This window comes from Pseudochaenichthys georgianus, chromosome 4 (assembly GCF_902827115.2).
Source record: "Pseudochaenichthys georgianus chromosome 4, fPseGeo1.2, whole genome shotgun sequence".
NCBI classification, from domain to species: domain Eukaryota; kingdom Metazoa; phylum Chordata; class Actinopteri; order Perciformes; family Channichthyidae; genus Pseudochaenichthys; species Pseudochaenichthys georgianus.
In genome coordinates, this window is record NC_047506.1 from 25,383,454 (window position 1) to 25,410,643 (window position 27,190).

General features: G+C 40.4%; 1 protein-coding gene across 2 annotated transcripts; it reads left to right on the top strand.

The window, feature by feature from the left end:
• On the top strand, positions 1-27,126 carry fam102bb (family with sequence similarity 102 member Bb). 2 transcript variants are annotated; one of them, XM_034081080.1, is made up of 11 exons: positions 1-276; positions 4,797-4,917; positions 6,707-6,736; positions 7,183-7,299; positions 8,632-8,678; positions 9,626-9,720; positions 16,943-17,044; positions 18,420-18,648; positions 21,363-21,499; positions 22,439-22,508; positions 24,345-27,126. In XM_034081080.1, the coding sequence occupies exons 1-11, from the start codon at positions 131-133 to the stop codon at positions 24,385-24,387; spliced, it is 1,137 nt and encodes a 378-aa protein (XP_033936971.1). In that variant the 5' UTR covers positions 1-130; the 3' UTR covers positions 24,388-27,126. The 2 variants fall into 2 exon arrangements, with proteins under 2 accessions (XP_033936971.1, XP_033936972.1); XM_034081081.1 differs by having other exon boundaries at positions 16,946-17,044.
• Positions 27,127-27,190: the final 64 nt, after the last annotated feature.

Genomic DNA, 27,190 nt, shown 5'->3' on the forward strand with positions numbered 1-27,190 from the left:
TTAGTGTCACATAGACGGTTTGTCCCCAGCAGCTTCAACGTCCTCCTCCCACAGCACTCCGACACAATGGGGCTGTAATGTCAGCGACGGGCGAGATTTGAGCATCTTCTCAAGAGTACTGAATCAGTGTATGGATTTAATGATGATGAAGAAGAAGAAATTCAAGTTCAAGGTGGATTTTGAGCTGGACGAGCTCTCCTCGGTCCCCTTTGTGAACGGTGTCCTCTTCTGTAAAGTCCGGCTGCTGGACGGCGGGTTTTCAGAGGAGTCATCTAGGTGAGGGTGTTTGGTGTTAATTCAGTCGTGCAAAACCTGACTGGACCTGTTATCTGTAGCCTGCAGGTTAAAGTAGCTGAGGAGCTGCAGCCAACTATGATGCATTATTAGCAAACCAGCTAACATGCTACATGTCCAGAAACTAGCTAACGTTAGTCACTTGTCGGTGTTTTTAGTTGTCCTATTTGGACGTTGCATTCAAGTACGAAGCAGGACTGTAGACGCCGTGTTGGCATCGCCTGGTGTAAACACACTTCAACATGTGTGGTGGTTAGTGCCCTGAAATACCCTCTTTATCGTCAGGTATTTTCTTCGTGTCCAGGCTAACTTCCTCGCTGGTTGTGGAATCGATTTGAGCATCCAGCTGACTGTTCACATAACTGCCACCAAGCTAAACATGACTCCTCCGTCTATTGATGCTTAATCGATACAAATGACTGCCACTGTCTCTAGCCTCGGTTTGGTCATACAGTTATCACTGAAGAAGCCGCTTTGCTTGTCTTGCGTTGTCAACCTGTTATTGTTCAGAAAACATGCAAGGACAACGCATATTACAGCGCATAATACAGTGCTCAGCAGAAAATGAAATGAAATGAAAACTTTATTACAGACTCAGGGTCCAGATAAAAGACAAGACATTACATAGATAACAGACAAGGCATTACATATAATACATTACATACACAGCGTAAAAAGAATTCATAGTTTAAGAATAATTTAAATCAGTGGAGACAACTATACAATGTCTCCACAGCTGCGATTGGTAGCGTGTAGTACTAAACCTTATGTTCGATAAGGCCAAGAGGATTTCATTATCAGAGTCATTAAGCCGGCAAATACATTTATAGATAAGATTTCTTAAAACAGCTTGTAGAGTATTGACTCCTGCAGCCACAAACATTTCACTTGCACTAGACCATCGAGGTCTCTTCAGCAATATTCTCATGGCATCATTATAAGCTACTTGAAGTTTCCGTAAACTTGCTTTTCTGTAGTTTGACCACAGTAAGACAATGCTGTGCCAATTAATTGGTGGACATATCTTTCCCGTGTAAATTAGTAGGAATAATGTGACACAATAGTTTACTCTAGGTTACTCAAAGTTGTTGCTTACACTAGAGATGTCCCAATCCGATCACGTGATCGGGGATCGGAGCCGATCACGTGATTTTCAAAAGATCGGAATCGGGAGAAAAAAATCAGGGGTCGGGATTTTTCTTTTTATTATATAAAATATTTTTTTATTAATATTTATGTACAAAACAAAAATGACCATGTTCACGTCTTAAAGTCATCCTGAGGCCTTAGTTTTGGTTTAAAATGACACAACATCATGTATGTGTTGCTTCTTTTGGGCCTGTTTTCATAGACCTGGTTGCTTATTTCTCTCAAATCTGGCAACAGAGTGGGCGCAGTGTCTAATAGTAGCAGTAAGCTAACGAGAGGCTACGTTCAGCTGGTAACTCGGGAGTCGGGACAGAGAAAATGTCAGGAGTTTGGAAGTATTATGAAATTGAAAGCGAAGGCAGTGTAACAGCCAGATGCAATGTTTGCAAGGCGGAGGTTCCGCGTGGTGGAAAGAACAGAGCTACGTTCAACACGACCAATCTAATACGCTACCTGAGAAACAAACACCAACAACAACACGACGAGTACACAGCGGCCACTCAGGTAACGGCACTGAAACAACCGACAATTTCAGAGACTTCTAAAAGGAAAGAGAAACTGCCCCAGAACAGTGAAAAGGCCAAACAATAACAGCCAAGATAGCTGAATTCATCGCGTTGGATGACCAGCCGTTATCTGTTCCTTTTTTTCTCTTAATGCATTGCATAAAGATCGGATCGGGAAAAATCGGTATCGGCAGATTGTCAAAATCAAATGATCGGAATCGGATCGGGAGCAAAAAAAAGGTGATCGGGACATCCCTAGCTTACACTATAGGTTTTAAGGAAACGTTTGTCATGACAAGAAGAGACCCCAAACCCATTCAAAATCAGCCTGTGGTCCGCAGTGTCATAAATGCCAACATTTCTGACTGTCGAGACAAGTGAAGGTGGTCATCTCTTCTGTAACCTGTTTTAGGTGTTCTTTCTCTCATTAGTACAAGTTAAAGTCTGTGCCTTAAAGAACACACATGGGTTAGTTTTTCAACGATTTTCATCGACCATTGATGTTCAGTTTATGTGCTTGAATAGTTGAACAATCATTTTGTCTATGAAGTTTCAGAAAATGGTCAGAAGCACCAAGTTAAAAAAATACTAGCATTGTTGAAACAAAAAAAGATATTACTGTAACAAAGAGGGGAGCAGCAAATCATCATAACTGAGAAGCTTGAGGCCTTCTTTGGTTTAAAAATGCTTTGCTTTAAGAATTAATTAATGATACAATTATTTGCAGATGCATTATCTGTCTATTGATTTGATATAAATATTGCAGCCTTGATTCAAAAAGATATTCAACTTATGATCGAAGAATCCTAAGAGAAACAGCTAACTTTTTACCTTGAAAATAAGGATCAATGTGTGCATCAGGCTTATTTCTGTCGATAGATGGATTGATACATTAATATAGTTTAAGCTAAGATTGTAAGTATTGTTCTGTGTAGCTGAATGTGCAAAGTGAATGTTTATGTAATACAAAACAGGACTCTTTCACTGAAACAATTGTTAAAGGGAACTAGCATAACTGTCCATTCAAAGAAGTGGCCGTTTTATCATTATTTACTGTCACTTTGTTCTACAGTAGCATCATGATAGTTCTACTACATTTACATCAAGTTAAGTCAAGCAAAGACGGTCATCTTCTCTGTAACCGGTTTTGCTTTTTTTCATAAATAAGATTGCTGTTTAACATTTGACAAGAGAAAAGCACTGTTTTGGAGCAAGGCTGCAGGGATCAGATGGCTTCACCCTGATTATATAACCAGCCCTGTGTGTGCTCTACAGTAAATAACTCTTATAAAATGGTTTGACTAAAAAGCACAGTATGTCCGACTTTGTGAATCAGGATGATACTAAGGTCATGATGGTAAAGGACATTTTAATACCTCAAGTTCCCTGGTACATTTTGTCACATCCGAGCAGCCAATGGAGCTGAAAGAGGTTATTTAATCCTCTAACCCAGACAATGACGTCCGTAAGTTTGAGATTCTAATCATAACATTATGTTCTGGATCTGAAATGTTATAGCCAGAGGAATTTGAGTGTTGTTAAATCACATTTTCTGCTGCAGTTAGACCCCCAAGCTTCAATGTTTCCTCTGACACTCCTTTGAGTCATCCCAAACTGTAAGAGAAGTGCAGAGTGTTGTATTGGCAGCCTTTTTTCCCTTTGGTCTGGCTTGTCATTCGGTTTACAGCATTGTTTCTGTGTAACAATGTGTTTATGTGACCTGACCGCAGCTGCTTTTTAAAAAGAGAGCAGCTGTAGTTTAACAAGATATCTGACCCGCGTATAGAGATGAGAGATGTGACCTCCGCATGTGATTAAAACCACGATTACCCACACTGACTAATAGGATTGTGCTGCACTGAGAAGTGCTGTGAGTTACACTGCGTGCATTCCCGAAGCACACAGTGTCCAGCTGGCTGGGAGTTCCCCCTCCGACTCTGGGAGTTCACTCTCAAATGTATCAACCCCAGGATGAAGTCAGCATTTGTAAAACATTAGTCACGCATCTGCTGCTTTTTGTATTCATAGTGAGGAATAGATGTATTGCACGGCTCAGGCTTTAGAAGCAGTCAGTCTTAACTGTGTAAACAGGGATCTGCACACCCTGGTAATCATTCAAGTATTTTGCCGTCACTTCTTTCACCACAACATTATCCTTGGGTATTCCTTGTTTTGAGCTTTTTGCCCCTATATATTTTGCATACTGTTGTCAAATGTATGTCAGTGGTTGCATGTCATTTGAGAAGTAATTCAACAGCTCTGTTTGAATTAAATCCATCACATTTCATCTAAATGAATGACATGTGGGCTGTTTTGACAGCAGGGAGCAGGTTAGGTGAGTGGGAGAGGAGAGGACGTCTGTGAAAAAGAGGCCATCTGGGGTATCGTAATGCTGCCCACGCATCCACGCTCCTTTCTTTTTCACTTCATCTCATCCTCTCACTGAGACGGCTACACTCATTTTTCCCTCTAGTTATTGGCCGGGGATGGGGGTATGTGCAGATATGTTTCACTTTCTTGCCAAAAACGGGCTGCAATTGTCCCCGTCACCTTTGGTTTCAGCAGCCAAACGAATCAATTGTTGAAAACAAGACACTAATGAATTAACAAATTAATTAAGTAGACAGAAAAACGCCATGCACATGAGCTCGCCTACAGTAGGCAACTTGACTCATTAGCCTTTAGCAGGGTGAGAGATATGAGGATGAATTCAACATAAGAGGTTTTACTTGTTATCTCATAGTTATGGGCTGATTAGTAGGAATTACATTATTTTGAGGATGTTATCAGGGCTACAAAAAGTGAGTGACTGTGGTAAATAATAGTTTTTGTGGTTTTCCTTTACAGGGAGCCAGTGCATGCCAACAGTGTACGATGGAAGAAACGGTTCTCTTTCCCCTGCAAGATGAGTGCCAATGCAGGGACGGGTGTACTGGACCCTTGTGTGTGCCGTGTGTCTGTCAGAAAGGTACAGTATGTCCAAACTTGAGATATATATATATTTTAACCATGATGTGATGCTTTGCATGTAAACACACAAGTTAAAGATGCATAAGGCATGTGTTTAATGCAAACAGGAAATCCTTTGTTCTTCTCAGTGTGCAACAGAGAGGAGAGTCTCATCCTTGCTAGTAGAACTGCTGTAGCTGGGTTAAATCATGGTATTGGTTACATTTCTTTAGGGCAAATCAAAACATGAGAGTGAAATATGAACTCTAAAACGCAGCTAGCAAGCAATTGGAAGAGTACATCAGTGTAGTGTTTTCTCAGTTTAAATCATTTAACATTTCATCTTAAACATTAGTCTGCTGTTTTTTTCAAACTATATAACGAATAGATAAGCCCGAATAAGCCTTCCTGATTAAGGCTGCGGCCACACGAGGACGAAAACGGCTAAACGCATAGGATTAACGCAAACGCAATCGCAAACAAGCTTCCGTCCACACGCAATAGTTATCCGGGTAGTGTCTGTCCACACGAGACCGCTCCGTTTAGCTCCAACCGCTGGAGAAGCTGCAGTACATATGCCGATCCTGTACGTGGCGCTGTAACTTCCTCCACAAAAGCAGCGAAGAAGCATGGTTGTCATGGTTGCCCTTCTGTTTATTCTCCGCGGTGGGGGCCGAGGGAACCGGGCAGAGTTTTTCGCCAGTCAACGTATATTAAAGTTTAAATCTTCCGACAAAATTATAAAAGTGCCGGTCAAAGGTCTTCTTTGTTATTTATTGAGCTTTAAAACAAATGAATAACGACTCTATATAATATAATAATAAAATACACGGAGCCTCTCTTTTTCCTCCCTCTCTTCGGACAGCGTCAGTGTCTGTTTCATGCAGCAGCTGATCCAGTAATGAGTGACCCGGCCCACAGTAAAAAATAAACATATTTATAACTAGTTTAGGGAGTTTGAGAGGTAATTAAAATAGCTAAGGGTGATGATCTAACTTGAAGTGTGTGTTTTGCTGCAGCGGGAGGAGCTGCAGGTGAGCAGAGCTGCGTGTCGCTGTCCTGTCAGATTAGACTTCACTCGCGTTTAGGTCCATATCGAGAGAAAGATAAATAATCTGAATTCAGTGTGCAGTTTACTTTGATGCGGGGGTGAGCAGCAGTGGTGGGGAGAGGCGGAGCTATTGCCTCATCATTATCAGAAAATGATCGTATAGGGCGTACACACGGAGCCGTTGGACCCCCCAGAGCGTTGCGTATGCCATTCTATCCACCTTGGGACCCGTTATCGTTTCCTCAGTCGTTTAGTGCCGTATTCGGTCGTCCTCGTGTGGCCGAACGGTCTATATGACACTAAACAGTGACGCAAATGACCGTTTTCGTCCTCGTGTGGCCGCAGCCTAAATGCATCTTGTATTTCAACACTGTAGCTGCAAGCTATTTCTGGCGTGCCCTGCCCTCTTTGTTTTAGGACAAAGAACATGTCAAGTACCAAGAAAAACCTTTGTTATTTTGCCTTCACTGCTGGTCCCCATTTTTTCCAGTATTTTTGTTATAAACATGTAAAGGTCAAGCAGCTGCCTCCTGCTGCCATTAGACTCAACAGCAAAATGTTACTTGACACTTTGCCATTTCTGTTTTGTTCATTTTTAGTGATAACATTGATTTTCTTTGCCAATTAAATTATGTTGCAACTGAAAATGAATTGCAAACACATTTCCTAGGCAAATGGTTATCACAAACCTCAATCGTGCTTAAATTAATCATGAGTTTAGATGTTTAATCAAGGTCTTTATGCTTCTCTTTTCCAGGAGCTGAAAGGTGGAAAAGCATTTGCAAAGGTAACTACTCATTTACTTACGTCATCCGACCCCCATCTCCTAACCCAACCTCCAGGTCATCTGCATTAACATGAATCTGCCACATTTATGTAGATAGCCATGTGAGCCCTTAGCAAACAGATGGCCTTCACTGCCTGCAGGTTTGCTCATCAAGTAATGTGTTCTCCCTTTCACTATCTGCTAGTAATTATTCAGCATACAAAACCTATTTTTGTGGACTTTCTAGTCTAGATAATAGCTTTTTTCCCACAACTAAATATGAATATTGTAGAGGATCACTACTGTAGATGTGCGAAGAAGGATTGTTCATCAAAAGTGTTAACATTGTTCAGTTTCCCTGAATCTTCTCTGATGACCTGACATTTTACATCCAAGTGCTTACTGGGCAAATTGTCAGTCTCCTGAGAGGAAACAAAGTTCACCATGTGTCATTCTTTCTCCTTCAGCTTGGTTTTGCAGATCTGAATTTAGCAGAGTTTGCTGGCTCAGGGAATACAACTCGCAGATGTCTGCTGGAAGGCTACGATACCAAAAATACTCGCCAGGATAACTCCATTCTCAAGGTAACATTAGCCACTTTCACACCAAGTACTTTGCTGTACTTAGTTCCCAGTACTTAGTCCCGGAACTGTCCTAGTAGATCGCATTCACACCGGAATAAGTCCCTGAGGGAGGATTACGCAAATGAAACCGCTGACGTCACTTCTTCTTCTTCTTCTTCGGGTTTACTGGCAGGCCGCAAACAACAATTTACACGGCATCTATTGCACGTCTGTCCGTCCTGGGAGAGGGATCCCTCCTCTGTTGCTCTCCCTGAGGTTTCTCCCATTTTTCCCTTTAAACTGGGTTTTCTTTGGAAGTTTTTCCTTGTACGATGTGAGGGTCTAAGGACAGAGGGTGTCGTATTGTCATACTGATATTCTGTACACACTGTGAAGACCACTGAGACAAATGTAACATTTGTGATATTGGGCTATATAAATAAACATTGATTGATTGATAACTTCACGCCGTATACTGCCCCCCGAAGTCCCCCAGAGTTGGGGACTGGGTCAGTCTGACTGGCTTCAGTAGAAGCTGCCATCAGCTTCTACTGAAGCCTTCCGAGTAAATCGCCAGAAGCGCCGGCACCTCCTCATCACTCCACCGTTCCCATGTTTTCCTTTGTGTTGCCATAAGTTAGTCTCTCTCCGTTGGTGCGCTGGGCTAATGCTAATAATGCTAATGCGAGCAAATAAAATGGCGGCTTCACAAAACCTTTCAGAGTTTTACGGGGCGTGGTTTGCAATTCGCCCAGCCAATCAGAAATTGGAACCTTTTTCTCCCGGGGTGAAAAGGTTTGCAAAAACTAGGTTCTAGTTCCAGATCTTTTTGGTGTGAACGCAAAATCCCAAGAACTATCAGAAATATTCCTGGGAAAAGTACTCCGGTGCGAAAGCGCCCATTGAAGCCATGGTGCTGTGTCCACTCTCCGATGTACTTCTTTAAGAGGTAACCTTGGTGTTTGGAAGCCTTTCTTAACTAATAAGTAGGCAAGGTGAAAGGTTTTTTTATAGCATTGCTTACAACAACGAATGGGTAGGTACACAGGTAGTCTGTTAGCTTGTAGCAGGAAATAAACCATTGGGGGGAAAAAGCAGAGTAAAACATGGAAAACTATTGGCAAATACAGCCATAATTTGCTTTAGGTCTTGTAGAATATTTCCTAATTTGTGAGAAAGCTAATGAATCAAATCAAGTCTTTTAAGTAGATCAGGGAGTGCATATTGCAGCTGGTTGATTCTTGTGTAGTAGTATTAGAGGGTTACCAAAAGGTTTAAATAAGAATCCAGGCTAATGGAAGCATTGAATGCTAGTGAAACCTGAAATTAACACGTCTATTTTTCTTTTCATAGGTCATCATCAGTACACAGCTCATGTCAGGAGACCCCTGTTTTAAAACGTAAGTTAAAGTCATGTTTTTCAACTTGGTGCCAAATCTGATTCGCTCTGCTGTTCAAACTGTATTCCTACGTCAGTCAGTGTTGGTGTCTGAGATTGACTTTTAATTAGAAACTAATTAATTGCTAAAGTTTTGGGCAAAAAAAAGCCTGTGAAATCAGCTTTTCTCCCACCTGAGCCAGACTGGACCGGACTGTAATTTAAAGCGGTGTCCTCTTTGAAATATCAGAACCCCTCCCTCTCTCTTTCTCCCCACATTTGCCGTCTGTATCTTCACTACCACTATCAAACATGAAACAATTGCAAAAAAAATCTTTTAAAGAAGAAAAGATTCTGTATCATGTGCCAAAGTTATGACAAAATCTGCTGCTGATCACATTTGGTTGGGAGCCGATCCAAGAAGTCTATTGACAGCTCCCGACACTGTGCTTCAACCTCTTGGAAACAATAAATGGGAATCAAACGATCCCGAAATGTGCAAGTACAAAGAACTGTTGGTACATTAGGCCCTTCCCATGTCAAACACACTGACTGATTTCATCGTACAATACAGTCATTATAATGTTAAGTGTCCTAGTAGAAATATGATTTTTTTTGTAAAGGTCTGTGTGTGTACAGAAAGGAAAAAGCTGCCTATCCCAAGGGCAAATATTGACCTAAAAATGATTCAGTAGCCAGAATGACAACAGCTTTATTTTTCCTTCTTTGCAGCATGTATTTAAGTACAGAGTATCTGGTATGTGTAGCCTTGCTGAATGCTTAAATGTTCTCAGCTGACTTAATCATGTTGTACTTGATCAATCATCATTCAACTCATTCATTTCCTCCCCACTTTTCTCCCTGTTTTTGTCTTTCTCACCTTGCATTTGACTTTTAAACAATTGATGACACATTAAAATATATACGATTCAGGAGAATAAAGGCTTATTTTGTTTTCCGTGTCACCAGGCCCCCCTCCACAGCCACAGTGATCGGGATCCAGGGTGATGGAGAGAGCCTGCTGGAGGAGAGGAGAGGAGGCGACTCACAGAAAGGATGTTCTGGTGAGACAAATCACGCCACATTACACTCCCCAGCCCTGCTTAGCCATCCCATTGGCTTTCTCAAACATTAGCAGGCCCCTGATGGGAGTTCTGGGTTCTAATGTGTATATTTGTTTTGGCGGTTTCTTAAATGTCACTGGTTGTTAAATTGCAGGCTGTTTTTAATATTATTCAGACTCGGCTCTCTGAGCTTAAGCTTATTTTAAATGTTGATAAAACTAAGGTAATGCTATTTTGAAAAGACACCAGAGACCACTTTGGATATTGTTACTACGCAAGGAAAAGTACTTGAAGTGGTTGCCTGTTACAAATACCTTGGTATCTGGCTTGATGATTGTCTCTCTTTTAAACTTCAGGTCAATAATCTGCTTAAAAAGCTGAGGGTTAGGCTAGGTTTCTTTTTCAGAAACAAGTCCTGTTTCTCGCTTGAGGCCAGGAAAAGGCTAGTCACTGTGACCTTTTTACCTGTGCTGGACTATGGGGATCTGGTCTATATGAATGCACCTGCCCATTACCTGATCAAGTTAGATGCTGCGTATCACAGTGCTCTGAGATTTGTTACTAACTGTAAAGCACTTACTCATCACTGTACCCTGTATGCCAGGGCAGGTTTGCCTTCACTAACTGTTCAGAGGCTCAGTCATTGGTACACGTTCATCTATAAAGCCATGTTGGGTAAACTACCATCTTATATCTGCTCTCTGATCACACGGAGTTGCAAGTAGCTATTGCCTGAGATCTCATGATGTAGTATTGTTACATGTGCCAAGTGCTAGGACTGACTTAGGTACGAAAGCTTTTAGGTACGCTGCTCCTCTTGCTTGGAACAGTCTGCAAAAAGAATGGAAACTGAGCAAATGATTCCACTGCATGTTTTTAAAGCTCGGATAGATGCTATGCAATCTGATACGGTTGGTACCTGTCATTGTCGATAGGTATGTAAATTGTAACTATGTTATATGATGTCCTTTTAGTTTTTCTGTTGTTTTATGTTTTTATGTCTTCATGTGGAACCTACTTGCTGCAGATCTCCCTTGAAAAAGAGATCGATGATCTCAATGGGATTCACCTGGTTAAATAAAGGTTTGAAATGAAATGAGATGCAGGTAATATGGGATAATACAGTAGGGGACTGACATGAAGCAAAGGTCCAGCCAACTATGAATCAAACCTAGGACTTGCTGCTGGACTGGTGGGTCAACCATTTTTGTATATGTTTAACAAATACTGTAACAACCTGACTTCCTTCCTTTAATATGTTAAGCTCATGCTGATTATCGGTGTAGATTTACATTGGATTGAAACTGACATATCCATAATAACCTTCAGAGAGCCTAAATATTCCTCCTTACCCTTTGACTTGAAATCAAAAGGTTAAATCTAATCTTAGATTAGATCCCATCCACATAGCTGTCTAAACTCACTGCTCATGGGTGCGTTTCTTCAACATCATCTCTTCGTTGTAGTGTGGATTTCCGGTAAAGTTCTATTATGTGGCTTTGCAAGGGCACAAGAAATGGCAAGGAAACATAACTTTTTATATAATTGTGTACTGCAATAATAATGTGTATTTATCACAATATCCCACGCCACCCTGTTTATCTTAAACTGCTCTACATAATTTTTCTGTGGAAAGATCCAACCATGCTTTATATGACGGCTGTTTATCACTCACCCATCGAGCACAATACAAATAGTTCTTATCCAGCAAAATGTCCCTCCCCAGTTTCATCCCTCTTGCTCTTGTTATGTGTGTTTCTCCATGTGTGAAGAGTTGCAATGTTGTTCCTATAGCAGGTTTCAGAGTGTCGCGCGGCTATTTCATGTATTATTTAAACTAGTTCTCTTTGAGATTAGCTACAATCTGCTCCGACCCTGTAGGCTCTTACATGGTTAAAAATAGGAGTGTTTGCAATTCTGTCTATGGGGGTTGTGTGTTAGCATCCGCAGACCACGTGTGTATTGGTCTGCTGAGATGCTCTTTCACATCAAACTCATCGTGTCTCTGTAGATCAGGGCTATTGAATTAGTTTGGAATGGGGGCCGGTTGATGAAAATGATCCAAAGCAAGGGGCCGGGAAAAAGATGGCTTGAAATAAGAGCTTCAGACACAGTAAATACAGCACAGGCAATGTCTTCCCCTCTATCTCTCAATGAAACACCCTCTCTGAAATAAAGGCACTCTGGCCAAAAAAAAAAAAAAAATGTTATTACTTTTTAACATTATACTCAAAGGGCCAGTAAATATCACCCCGGGGCGGGATCTGGCCCGCGGGCCGCCATTGAATAGCCCTGCTGTAGATGTTTTGCAGTGTATGAGCAGGTGTGTTTCATTTGTGTGAGCAGTATCAATTGAAATCAGTCGCTTGGTAGATTAGGAGGAATTATGGGTTTTTATTTTGAAGATTGATTTTTTTACAATATATTTTTAGAAGCTTGGAATGTCAAAAATAAAAATAAATAGTTTTAATAAATCCATGCTATCTTGACTTTGGAAAGATAAAATTCTTGGTTTTAACGAAAAGGGTGTAAACCAGGGGTGTCCAAACTTTTTTCACAGAGGGCCACATACAGACAAATATACGAAGGGCTGGGCCACTCCCTAGAGGTGAGGTATAATGCCTCATAAGTTCAGTTATAAGTTGGAAAAATCAACCAAATGTAGGTAAATTATTCTTGATACTTGAAAATGCGTTTAAGAAAAAAAACATCAAAGCTCTCCATAGGGTTTCATTTATTGTGTTACAATAAGTGTTGGCATGCCGATTCCTTAAAACAGAAGCTTCAGATTGCTTATAATTAGAGGAAATGTGAAGAGCATATAACAGCATTTATTATTGGGCTTTTTTCTCATCAACTGTTTTCAACTTTAATTGACTGAATTTATTTGAAAATTGGGCTTATTTACACATGAATACTGTGTAATATATTTGAACATGTATATTTAAGAAGTACAAGACAAGCAGAAGTTTTATTTGTTGGCCATATTTCATTATACTTTTTGAATTTGCTGGGGGCCGATTCAAAATGGTCCGCGTGCCGCATTTCGCCTCCGGGCTGTAGTTTGGACACCCCTGGTGTAAACTAACTACTAATTGGTCTGTGTATTTCACATGTCTGTCCTCCTGTGTTTATTTTTTTTTTGTGGTGTATCTCCAAGTCACCCTTAAGTTCCATCAATGTAAACAATTATCAAGGGACCTGCCTCACTTTACAGTGGCCTGCGGTGTAGAAAATAAACCAGCAGCAGGAGCGCATCAAAGCCAGCTTATATTGCTAACGGGGAGGTGAGTCCGGATGGTCTCCTACCAGTAATAAGACCCGATTCACGGCCTGAGGCAGAAAAAGAAGGGCACTTCAGTGAAGAAACACGACGTACGGAAGCTGTTCCGTCTATATATCTCTGTACTAAATGCCTCATGTTAGTTGTCAGATAAACACATATCTAAGTGGCTCGGGCTATGCAGTGCTTGCTCTGTGAAAGTAAAACAAAATTATAAAACCAAGAATGTACATTTAAGTGAAGTCTGGCAATCTTTTGTAGTGGACTGTCGTATAGGCCTCCACAGCTGTTGCATACACATTTAATTTATCTAATAAATCTATCATCAATAAACAATTTAATTTTTTTATTCTGTTAATATATCCTCAATGGTTGACAAATCAGCCAATAATTGACCTTTCTAATGCTGCGTTCACACTGGACGCGATGCGATGTTTGGGGACGGCGCAATTACATGTAAAGTCAATGCAGAGACGCGGACAGACGCAAATTCGCTCCGACGGCGCTCATGAAGCGGTTGATGCGTTCATTTTAAACGTGTATTACAATTAAATCACGGTAAAATATGTTCATTTTGTTGTAGTTGTAGCCCCCTAGCCAGCGCGTCTTGTTTGAATGATGGGAGTAAACACAGCTGACGGCTGCGCTGAAACTCGAGCGTTTAGAGCAGGGATGGGCAACCTGGATGGTGGTGGTGGTGGGGGCCACATAATGTATGTACTGGCCACCAGGGAGCTGCAGATTCACTTGGAACACACAGACAAATTCCATGTATTGTATGTAATTATTAACAAATACATTAAGTCTGACATCTTCATTGACATTTTTCAATCTTTCAAGGAACATCCTCTAATAAGCTCACTAAACATATCAGTTCACAGAAATGTTGTTTAATTGTTTACAAGTGGCATGTTTGTATTGAACAGGTTATTAAACAGTGGAATAAAACTATTTTAAACTATTGGAAAGCATGGAAACATGTGTGTGCATCAAGATTAACCATGAATTCATGAACACTAACCCAGACATTAGTTGTCTAAATTGAACCTAGCCCTTATTCCACAATAAGGGGAATGTCAACCTGCACTCTGCTGTTCCTCAGCGCCACTCCCCCTCCCTCCCTTAATAAAGCTTCTTCTTCTTCTTCTTCTTCTTGAATGAAAAGCGTATAGTAATCATAGATAACACGGCAGGGTCCGTGACAGTTTGTTTTTATCTGATTTCAAATAAACAAAGTCTTGGTTTTTAGAATATTAAACTTCTTTTGCCAAATTCAGATGATAAACACAACTTAAGCTTGTAACGGCATAATTACACGCGGTAACTTAACGTCACAGCAGGCATAACAACAGCCGGTGTTTGTGAGTGTTTCATATGTTTTGTCATGAAAAATTATGTCTCAGGAATGTAGGCTTTGGGAATTATGGCAGGTTTAAAAGAAAATATGAAGGCAAAATTAAATCTGTCCTCCACTCTAGCTGTGACATCACGCTCTCTAAAATCTGAAGGCCTCTTTACCAAGGTCTGAACAATGTTTAATATCTGTAAAAGTAAGAATCAGAAGTTGTGTTGCACGAATAATGTCAGAAAGATGTGACATTTTAAAGTTGGAATGAGGTTTCTGAGTGAAAGTATGAAGGAGCAGTTGAAGTCGCATGAAGATTTGTTGAAGTTGAAGAATTTTTCCATTGACTTCCATGTTCAAAATGGGATGTATTATGGGATGTATCTCTGGAATTATGAAAGTTATGAATGATAAACGTAATAGCCATTGATACCCGACTGAGCTGAACGTTTTGATGTTTGAACGGAGTTTCTGCGATGTTCAATGTGGGAGAAGAAGCAACGCAAAATAACCCAGCGGAATAATAAATAATTTTGTGCGTAGCATAACAGATAGTTGGAATGCTGTGTCAGCATTCCCACTAAATGAAGAGTTCAGTCAGGAGGGTCCAAGCAGGCCAGGGAAGATCACAGAGAATGCAGGTTAACTGATGTGGAAGGTGAATTGTTTTACTTCACCAGCTCCTTGGTTCAGTGACACTCAAAAACAGCCTGGTTGACCAGAAAAGGTCCCGAAAATACAACTGGACTTCCATTCCTGTTCTCTTTCTGCAGTGGAGTAAAGCCCCTGACACACCAACCCGATTTTGGGAGTCAGAGGCCGTCAGAGGCAGTCGGGCATTCGCGGCGCCCTACTCAGGTTGGTGTGTCCTGCACCGTCGTCTCTTTACGGCAAATGTTCACACCTCCCGCTCGGTAGACAGTTGGCCAAAGAAAGTCGGCCAAATAAATCACTCCGATTGGCTGTTCAGCTTAGCGAATCAGTGCATGAGAAGCGAAGCGGAAGTGAGGGACCAAAACAAACGATTAAGAAGGCACACACAGACAGAGCTACTGTCTACCACTGTTCATTGTTCATTTACCTATTGTGAGCATCACATGAAAATGTATATTTTGCAAGTAGTGGCTATTTGTTGTTTGTTTATATCACGCAGTCTGTTCTTCTTCTCTCGTGTATAACGCAGTCTGTCTTCCAGTTGTTGCCTCTTTTGAATGACGAATACACACTACCGCCGCCTGCTGGTAAGGACAGTTATTGCCACTCGTCGACTGAAGTCGATGTCTATGCTTGCTAGCTGTCCATTCAAACGAAATACACTGGATATAAACTCCCCAAACAAGCGAAAACCTACCAGTTTCCCCCACTGTCTTTGCCACCTCCCCCCATGCCTGGCTCCTCCGGTTTGTATCCCTGTATGTTCCCTACCGCCACGATCATTTTCTCCTCCTTTTGTTGACATATGGGAAATAACTGCGGTCTGGCTCTCCCAACATACACCCGGTTTGATTGGCTACTGCTTGTACTGTCAGATTTACATACGAGGGATTTGATTGGCTGACGCCTCCGTTGAGGCGGCAAAAGTAGAACATTGCTCTACTTTTGCAGCGAGCACCTCGAGAGAATCTACGCTTTGCTCCCGCAATGCAGTTCGGCGAATCGTGACGTCACCCCATTCAAAGTGAATGGACAGAAGCGTTGAAGCGGCAACGCACGCCGCCGTGTGTAGGGGTCGTCAAGGCTGCGGGAGTCTTTGTCCAGCGAGATTTCAACGTCTCATGTGGGCGAGCCTCCAGAGCAAGTCGGACAAAATGACTAACCATCATGCAACGCACTAGCAAGACGTTGATCGCAATTGCGCAGGTCTCGCTTGTCACAAACAAGCCTGCTGTCTTGATTAGCTTCCCCCAGCACTCAGGTGTGGCTTGTTGAGCCACTCCCCTTTGAACAGGGAAGGAATATATATATTTTTTTGTTCTATTTGCCCCCGTCCTGCTACAGTAGGAACCTAAAAAAGTGTGTTTTGTGTTAGTTTGTATTCCAATCTTAGTTGATCAAAACACATCATTCTACCCTTTTCAAATAAGTCCTTTAAAATGGTGATACCTGCAATAACTTCCCATTGTTCAATCTGTCACCCATTCAAAGAAATTACTGAATCTGAATAATATAGCTGCAAAGCGGCAGGAAGTGTGTAGGAGGCAGAGTGGAGCTTTCTCAGTTTGTTGTATCTGTTAGCAGAAATAAGATATAAATCAACACAGCAATTAAAAAAACTCAAGGTTTTACAAAATATGGATGACTTATGTAATGTAACATGAGAAAAACTGGGTTTGTTTCTGTTGTCTAAATTGAGACTGAATCTAGGTCATATTTGAAAAAGGGGCCTTATTCCTTTCACAACAACTATCTATGCCACACTTTGTGTTTTGAGCTCTGATAATGAGCAATGGTTTAAAAACTCGTTAGGCCCAAGTTTCTGATTCGAGGAGGCTGAAGAAAAGCTTGATCTAGCTTTTTTTAACTTAACATTTTGTCTGGACTCTTTCAGCACTTTGTTTTTCAGTGTGTCTTTTCCCCTATTCTTTCTCATCTAGCAGAGAGTCGAGAAGGGAAGTGTCCTGTTGTTTCCGATGAACTCGGGGGCTGTGGCCACTCCCGAACATCCAGCTACGCCAGCCAACAGTCCAAACTCTCAGGTATGGGACCCCACATCAGAAACAGGTCAAGTTTTTAAGATTAATGTTGTTGACCTAAGATGGATGTTAGGCAGTTATACATACCATTTTCTACAGATAAAGTATGTAGTTCTGTCTAAACTAGATGCCAGCCTCAACTTCATAACGCACAGGTCTTTTCACTACAATTATTAGTTATTACTGGAGAAAATGTGTGCGTAAGTTCCAAGGGAGAAAAGCTTCTTACTAAAGAAAGGTGGGAAGCGATTAAAATGATTTCCCAGTGACACTCCACCAAAGCAGTTCAAACCTGAGGCTCGAGTTTCCATTACAGACGGATCAGATGACTGCAATAAAAGATGAGAGGAAGTAGAGATGCACTGAGAGCAGTTTTAATGGCTCTCTGATTATACATTTAGAAATCTATTTCCTGCTTCATATAAGTGTGAGACGATTGCTCTATCATGGCGGGAGTAAACTGATGCCCTGATATTGTAATTATAAACTTTATTTATACAGCAATTTTTAACACACAAGTCATTATCAAGCATTTTACATAGTTGAACGAGGAAGAGGAAATCTGGGCTGATAACATATGACAGTTATAATAATGTACAAAATGCTCAACATTAATATAAGATAAAAACCCTAATAATAAAAAAAGGGAGAGATGGTATGCTTTCTTGAAAACAAGTTGTGAGAAGTGTTTTTCTTTTATTCTGGATGCCTCAGCCTTCCTTCCTGCAGTCGTGCCAGTGTGTGCATGTCACCGCAACTCTACTAAAGTGCTGCATCTTTTAACACTGCAATTAAAGTCTAACAGCCCAACAAAGGGGGTTTCACCAGATAAATACTGTTTTGGTTCCTCATATGAACAGCAGATCAATGTAAATATCGAATTCATGTTTTAATTCAGATATAAGGCTGAACATCTATCTTCTACAATTGTTGTCTTTTTGAAAAGCAAAAATGTAAATGTGTGTGCACATATTTGCATAATGCATTCTAGACCACTGCTGTTAAACTGCTGCAGCTGGTGTTTGAAATATTTGGAATGCTACAATACAATACAATACACATTTGCAGTATTATGTACAGGATCTTATGACTGTCCAATCAGATGCATTAACCTAGTGAAGGGGTAATTGGCTGCATTTATATAGCACAATTATCCAATGCGCTTTAAAATGTGCTTTTCATTATATCGAACACATTTAGCTGCTGGTCAGAGATCAGTTCATACCGACTTTTAGAGAGTATGATAAATATACCCTAAAAAAAGTGAACCCTAAGTCGACTCTAAAGACAATGTGAAAGAGGTCACTGTTACTGGTGAACCTACAGGTAATTATCTCCTGAATCTCCATCCCCCTCAACTTCCCCCCTGATCTCTCAGGATACAGCACAGGTCACTCCCGCTCCTCCAGCATGTCAGAGTTCAGCCACCGGAGAAACCACTCAGTGGGCAGCGCCTCGACGGGCATCGGTAGCATCCCAGAGCCAAGCGACGACCGAGAGTCCAGACCCTGTCCAGCTCTACCTGAACACCCGGTCCCCCCCGCAACCACTAGCAACCCAGCGGGGACACCTGTACGGAGCGCCTCGTCCTGTGAACGCCTCAACAGGTGGGTCATTTTAGTAAAGAAATATAATTTTTATTTTATTTAAAGCACATCCAGATAATAATCATCGTCATAGGCCTATTTAATAGAGGAAACCATCAGTAAGTCATTGTAATCTCTTTATTGTGTGTAATGATTACAAAACATAGAAGCCGTTAGCTAACAAACTTTAGATAAAACCCCACCTGAGACTGTCACATTTCAGGAAGCAGCGAGGCAGAAGAGCATATGTGGTTTCATTATGAGGTGTCAGTAGGGGGCTTTTGGTATTATGAAAACGTTAGTCATTGTATTTGTGTGATCTAAAAATGTCCAACCATGAATCAAGCTAAGCTGTTCAGACTCACGACTGGTGAGGGTTTTACCTTTTATGGGTTAAGCTGCACTTCATATTTAGCAAATCTCTTCAAAGACCAACTTTCAGTCATGTTGTTCTATTTCAATTCCTCTGACACTGTGGCATGTAGCATGAGAGAGAGATACAATCTATACCACTCTCAGATCTCCACATAAAATATGAAACCACTGGCTGCACGACAACCTCACATGACAACAAGGCTCCATGAAATGACTGCACCGACCAACAGATCGTCTGGCTCATATCCCTCTAAAACCACATTTTCTTTTACACTTAAGTCCTGGATTTATTAATGAAACCAATTAGAATGAATGTGTTAATTGGGGGGCTCTAGAAGTGGTGGTAGGCACATTGTGTTACCTTCAGACTAGGGATGGGTACCGAGCCCCGGTATTAAACGGGCCCCGGGGCTGAATTATTAAAGACCGTGGTACCGTTAAGCCCCGACCTTAGCGGTCTTTTTATCGGTACTGGAGACATCTAAAAAATATGTCATGTGTATTATTGCTACACAAACATTATATTGCAGTTTTAGTGTCGCCAACTCCGTTTCTAACATGCAAAAAGACTGCAAAATGCTTCTATGATTATTTTTAGTATTTTCGATCTCTCTCCCCCGCCTGCTTGCGAGGGGGCGGGGCAGTTTACATACACACGCAGCTGCTACATGCAGCAACACACACACGGAGGAGATGGCAGAGAGAACGCGCTCCGTGGTGTGGTTAAACTGCCTAAAGTGCAATAAGTGTTTAACATGTAAGGGCGGTAACACGATCAATTTGTCTAATCTTGCAAAAGTGCACCACATTCAGACGGAGAAATGCACCGTTTTCGACTGTCTTTCTAGCAGCTCTGTAGCCCCATCCACGAGTAACGTTTCCACGTCAGGTGTTATGTGTGCTAGCAGCAACACACAGAGTTAACTCAATTATACAAACATGGGTTAATGATTAGAGGTAACTGAGGTATTTATTTTGTTAAAGTTTCAGCTACACTGTTTACAGTTCTGTCATCAGATTATTTAATACGATTTGTTAAAATGTTGTTGTGTCTTTTGATGTGAAATATTATGTATTTAATTTAAATAAAAAGGCATTGTTAGTTTTGTTCAAAATTTGTTTAGTTAGTTTACCTTATTTTTTTCTCCAAAAGAACCGATAAGAGTACCGTTAAAAGACCGGACCGATAAGCGGTATCGATAAAAGTAGTAGTACCGTTAAAACCTTAACGATACCCATCCCTACTTCAGACTAAGACAGGCTGGCTACTTCAACCCTTCAGTTATTTACCCACAAGAGATGTATCGGTGTTGGCATCTAACTCTAGATGATAAAGCACACTTCCTAAAATGTTGAATGGTTCCTTTAAATAAAACAAACAGAACATTCATCAAATAGATTGAAGAAATATTATTGAAATCCATACTATCATATAGTATGCCATGTAAAAGTTACATTGTCAAAACACAATATATATTGTCATTCAAAACCATAGTATATTCTCATAAAAGTTTTAGGTCTGTATTTTCATAAAATCAAGGTATAGATTGTCATAGAATAAGACAGTATATTTGTTTTTAAAATAAAATATTACCTAAAGCCAGTAATAATTAAGTAAGTAATAAAATGTCATAAAACATGTAGAACAAGTCAGGTTAATATGACGTAAATAAAAGTAGTTGTATAGTATGTCATTAGAGTAGTACATGTTTTTGCCATGATGACCATAATGTAGTTTGTAATATTAGTGGCAACCAGAGGTTGCGTTAGACTTTTTCACTGCCCGTCATTTTGACGGACAGGATCCTAAAACTTCTGTCAAAATCCAGAATTACCCGTCGGCCTTTACACAACTCTGACGAGGGGAGGGGGGAAGCATGCTCGTGAACTGTCAACGGGGGGGGGGGGGGGAAAGACAGTTCACATGCGCCGTGTTATGCATGGCTGCTGCACCTCGCGGGAGCGTGCACAGCGTCAAGCCAAAACTCACAGACATTTCAATGATTTGGTATGATTTCCTTTTTGGAGGGCATGCATAACACGGCATAACACCGGAGCCTTGCTGCAGGGAAACTTTGGCGCTGTTCCGAGTTTGTTCTAATCTGTCAAAATGACGGACTGCTTTCAGATTTTTCCGTCATTGTTAAAAAAAATCCGTCAGACGGAAAATATTCGGTTAACGCGACCTCTGGTGGCAACAAAAGTGATTTTAAACAAAGTGTGTTGATATCAACAAAAAACAAATTGGTGATAACTAGTCGACTAAAAACTTAGTGAACACACAAGCAGCATCATGTGTTAGAAGTGGAAGCCATTAATGGCCAATCAGACATAAAATGACTGGTACATCCTCCCCTCAGACACCCTGTGAAGCAGGACTCCATGGAGTCTCAGCTGAAGAGAATGGACGACACGCGGGTCGATGCTGACGATGTTGTGGAAAAGATTCTCCAGAGTCAAGACTTCACACCAAGCCTACTAGACTCCAGTGCTGAAGGTAGGCTACACATCCAGAGAAACAACATGGTGTCCTTTATCAAGTCTATCGCTACCGCCATATCTGCAGGATTTCATTCTTTGGGTAGTCATTGTTGTGTATGTGCTGTTGGCAGATTGTGCACATCGTCTCTAAATGGTTTAGCTAACAAAACTCAGAAGTATTCTTATACTCTGTAGCCATCCATCTATTACTCAAAGGAAAAAACCATCTCGGCTTTTTTATTTGTATTTAAAGCCAAACATAAGCTAACTCTAGCTTCTTGGTTGTAGACATGTGAAGGTTTTTCTCTGTTGTTAATAATTGTAAATGTAATACTTTAGACTGATGAGGATGTCTTTGGGAATGTGTCTCAAGCAGACCCTGCATTTCTCCCTTTTTTTAAATAAAAATAATTTAGTTATTTTGTTAATAAAATGACAGAAAAGTTTGCAAAATGCTCATCCAATTTAGGAACCCAAGTGTATAATGGTTTATGTTTTGTCTGTCAATGATATAGAAGCAAACTAATTTATTTAAGAATCTGCTATGAGCAAATGTTTGGATGCAAATTCACTCAAATGCTGAATGAATGTATGAAAATAGTTGCCGACTTATTATCTGACTATCAACTAATCAAAAAGAGCTGATGGTATTGGTCATCAGTAGTCGCAGCCCTAGTCTGTGGTATGTCTGTGTAAAATGCACAGCTACTTGAATGACAGTAATGAGCTCGTGGTATTTTGCCACAGCATGACTCAGTCGTACTCTGAGGCGTGAGGCATTGTTTTTCTTTCCAAGGTTTCATCCTTCTCAAAGCTAGGAAAAGAAAGCTGCTGTCAATACATGATTATTTTTAGATTGCCTAGCAACTGGCTGCTCGTCATAACAAAAGGTATACAGGAGGATGTGGGCACTCTCAGTACTGACCGCATGTTACTGCTACTCTATCTGTTTCAGAGGAAGGCTTGCGCCTGTTCGTCGGCCCTGGGGGAAGCACGGCGCTGGGAAGCCATCACCTCCCCACCAGGTGAACTTTAGTCATTATAAAACAATTGTTGCTCATAGGAGATGTGGCGGGGTCAACCGGTAATGGCACTTGGAACTCTCTCTGGATCGGAGTACAATAACTATGTTTTATTAGTTGAGGCTTTTATTGTCATATGGCTCTAGGGATGCCGATATCAGTCTGATAGTTTGTCCAGCACTTAGCTTCAAACTGACACAACTAGCTGATGTATTGCCAAGATTTGTTATAATAAACCTTTCCTCTATTGCTGTCATACTTGTCCAGTACTGCAGTTTTACGACTAGATACTTGCAAACCTAATGACATGACATTAGCTGAAACAATATAGACTTTGTTATGCTGAAAGATCTCTACTGTTTGCTTGGCTGTGGATAGGATCCAAGGCTTTAAAAAGATGCGCTAGGTCAAATAATGGTCTAAAACAAGTAGCTATTTGTTAGACACATGCAGCGAGATAAGTATGGATAACTTCTGTAGTGCTGAGTGGTCCATGGTGTTGAGATAATACCGCCTATCAGCCAGCAGAGGCTAGCCACAGCAGTTTAACTCAAGCAGACACAATGCAGATATAAGGTTGGGTCAAGTTGAGATCTGCTCTTTGTTTGGGTGGGAGTTGAAGGCAGGTTTAAAGTAAGACTGCTCGATTATGGCAAAAATCATAATCTCGATTATTTGGGTCAATAATTGTAATTGCGATTATTACATTACATTTAGCTGAAGCTTTTATCCAAAGCGACTTACAATAAGTACATTCGACCAGGAAGATACAACCTTGAAGAAAACAGAATCATATAAGTACATCAGGTTTCAAAGAGCCAAACATTTCAAGTGCTACTCAACTGGCTTTAGATAAGCCAGTCCTTTATTAGTATATAAGTGCTCTGTTAGCAGTTCTTTGTTAGTCATTCTATCGCTCGAGGTGGAGTCGAAAGAGATGAGTTTTCAGTCTGCGCCGGAAGGTGTGTAAGCTTTCTGCGGTCCTGATTTCAATGGGGAGCTCATTCCACCATTTTGGAGCCAGGATAGCAAACCCACGTGTTTTTGCTGATGGGAACTTGGGTCCCCCTCGCAGCGAGGGTGCAGCGAGTCGTTTGGCTGATGCAGAGCATAGTGCACGTGCTGGGGTGTACGGTTTAACCATGTCCTGGATGTAGGAAGGGCCAGATCCATTCGCAGCATGGTACGCAAGTACCAGTGTCTTGAAGTGGATTCTAGCAGTTATCGGAAGCCAGTGGAGGGAGCGGAGTGGTGTGGGAACATTTAGGAAGGTTGAAGACCAGACGAGCCGCTGCATTCTGGATGAGCTGCAGAGGTCGGATGGCACATGCAGGTAGACCAGCCAGGAGGGAGTTGCAGTAGTCTAGATTATTAAATGTGATTATTCATTGACTTTGAAAACATCCATTTATTGGAGAAAAAAAAATGTGAACAGTATGTTTTTAACAGTTGAGTACCCTGAACTTTAAGTATAATAAAAATTAAAAAAAAGTAATAATAAAAAATAATCGTTTTACTTCGATTACGTTGTTTTCGTAATCGTTGCAAGCCATAATCGTATTCACGATTAAAATACGATTAATTGAGCAGCCCTAGTTTAAAGTAGGTTGGGTCAGAGGTAGAGAATAGCTTAGCCTGGCATGGTGCCCAGTATATAAAACAGCACAACCACCCACTGAGGGGCAGGTGAGAGGTTAAAACATATTTTAACATAATAAAGAGCTGACTACCAGGGGAAAGTTAACCAAACTTTTAGCGCATTTGACTGTGTATTGATGATATTTAAAGAATGACCTGGTGAGATATGCAAGTTAACTTTGTCTTTTCCGGTGATCCCAGGGTTGGTGCTGGAGCGTACGAGCAGGTGGTGATAAAGCGTTAAGACCCGCAGCCTCAAAGATGGGGATTCACACCGATGACATCGAGGCAAGCTTGTGTCGATATCAATCTGCATTCCTACAGCGGGCCTGATCACTCTGAACGGTTGACATGACAACAGCGCCCTCCTGTGTTCATATGTCTTTTTCGACACTGTAGCTCCCAGAGAAGGTGAACATGCAGATATGATATTGAAAAAATAACATGTAACGAAAACTGTCCACGCCTCATTTTCTAGACTAATCTTTTTGAGGTCACACTTTATCAGTGAGCATTCAAACCAAACCCATTTGAAACATTTAGGAACTTGAAGAAGACAAGTTATTGGTGTGCATCATGGCACTGAAATTCTCACTGAAGAGGAGTATGCAATGCGTTTTCAATACATTCCTTTAGTCTCTCAGTGTTTGTTTTAGGCTTCCTTTTCAAATAGGGTGTTCTTTTTAATATTCACTTAAACGTTGTAGTTGTTGGCACTCTGATAACAGTTTTGGAAGTTGAGAATATTTTACTACAAAGAAGAGGCATCAGCTATTTGACGAGTGAACGTGGACTGTGTGTGTGTTTGCTATGTGGCACATTTTATAATTAGCAGTAACACAATCTCTTGTAAGAATTGCTGTATTGGTACTTTCAAAGAGAAATTGGGAGAACATAAGAATTTGCTGACTTAGTATTTGTTTGCTGAGCACTATTTTGGTAAATCCTGCAGAAATAATCTGCCCTACAAAGGCAAGCGCAGAATCAATACGTGTGTTCAGAACTTGGGTTTTTAGGACAATAACTGACATCTAAGTAATTCAGTCTCTTGATCTCACTCTCTCAGCAGATCTTAATTACCTCCATCTTTGCCTTTGACTTATATTTAGGTGCGTTGGTGTTACTAAGCGACCTTAAAATCACATATATAAATGATTTCACTATAGATACATTATAACAGAACAAACAGAAATACATTTATCTTATATAATCTAAAGACTATAAACATTTAACAAAGATTATTTTATTAAACAAACAAGTTTAAAAAGGAAAATAAAGCTGAAATAACACATGATGGTACAAACTGTTTTCCTCTCAAAATCCCCTAAAGATTATCCTGAGTACAGTATCTGTTTTTGCCCTTTTTTGTATAATCTTAATCCTATGGCAACTCATTTTATTGGTAATATAATCCGCCTTAATTGTTCAAATGAAGGTATTACAACTGTGTTGTCTGTTAAGCAGTTTGCCTTTCTTCTCAAGTGACAGCTGTCTGCCTTTGTAGGGCTGTAAATAGAGAGCATAAAAAGGGGCTTCTATAATAAAAACGACTATAAAAAAAAGGGCATATATCTAATGCCCAGCTTTTCTGCTATGTGTCTAATGTATAACTACTTGGCGAGGTTAACTACATCTTTCTGAGCTGGCCTGTTGACCAGGAAGCTACCATCTGTGAACAAATGGAAGATCCTGTGACGTACTAACAATTCAACCTGTGTAACTGACGCATATCGTAATTTGTATCACTCAAAGATTGTACAGAGAAAGATTGTAAAGTGAAGGACTAGTTCAGTAATCCACTGCCATGAAGAAAATACTCAACTGCACCTGTTTTTAGATTAAAAAAACGTGTATCTTTACCTCAGAACATCTGAACTGTAAGATCTGACAACAGTCTGATTAACCGACGCAATCAATATATAAATGATTCGTGCTAAAATATCATCAAACAATATAATCTACTGAAAATGTCATCCAGCCTAATAGGAGATTAGGTGCACAATGTATTCAGTTCATAAGCAAATTAGCCAAAGTACACAACACTGTTATTATCTTGACAGCCCTATGCATAATGAGAATATTAGCCGCTGTATAACTAGTGATAACAGACCATACAGTATCTGTAATCTTCTGTCTCCCGTCATAAGCCATAGTAGAGGTAGGATACCTCCTCTTCTAGATAAACTATACTTGTTATATCAATATCCGCACAAGCTTCATCAGTGTATGGTGTTCTAACTATACGTCAGTGTTCTGTTTTTACGTTGGTGTGTTCTGCATGATTAAGACGTCCTTTTGTTGGCTTGCAGAACTTGACACATATTCATGTATGTCCTAATTTGATGTGCCATTTTGTTTTAATCTGAATATTGAACACATTGAAGGAACCATTTTGCTTGCCTATTCAGCATGTAGGAAAACATGTTGTCGTCATGTTAACAGCAGATATCTGCACCGTGTATGATGTAATTGTAAATCCATGTTTTCATTTTGTGTTTTTCATTGTTGGCTTGGTGTAAATGTCCCATGTTGAAATCTCATCTATAAAAGAAAACTTTTTCTTTTTGTATCATGAATTGCTGATATTGTGCCATAGTTTTGCTAAATATTGTATTGTTTGGAAAAGAAATGTTCTCACTACATAAGACAGTGTTAAGTTTATGATTTATGGTAACCAAATATCAACTATTGGAAGTTTATTTTATTTTTTTTAGATAAAATATATTGAGTTTTACCTGTGATCATCTTGGTACCAAACATGTTGTTACAGACATGGTTTCGTCTTCTCTTCTGTGAAGCTGTTGTCTATATAAAAGTGTAAAGTGTATTCTCCTGTGAAGTGGTGTTCTGCGCTGTTATGACACTGTCCAGTGTTTCCCGTTACAGACTTGTGCTTTTGACCAACATTTGCTTCCTATACGAGTATACTGGATGCTTCAAATGTGTACATGGCACTGTTGAATAAAACTGTTAAAAACCTTGACCTCTTTTAGATTGCACTTCAACTTGGGTATAATGTAAAACAATTACAATGTGACCTTTTTCTT

Bases quoted from the DNA above. Each gene is read 5' to 3' on its own strand.
- fam102bb (XM_034081080.1), top strand. From the start codon at position 131: ATGGATTTAATGATGATGAAGAAGAAGAAATTCAAGTTCAAGGTGGAT. The intron at 277-4,796 runs GTGAGGGTGTTT...TTTCCTTTACAG, and splicing joins TTTTCAGAGGAGTCATCTAG to GGAGCCAGTGCATGCCAACA. The intron at 6,737-7,182 runs GTAACTACTCAT...TTTCTCCTTCAG, and splicing joins GTGGAAAAGCATTTGCAAAG to CTTGGTTTTGCAGATCTGAA.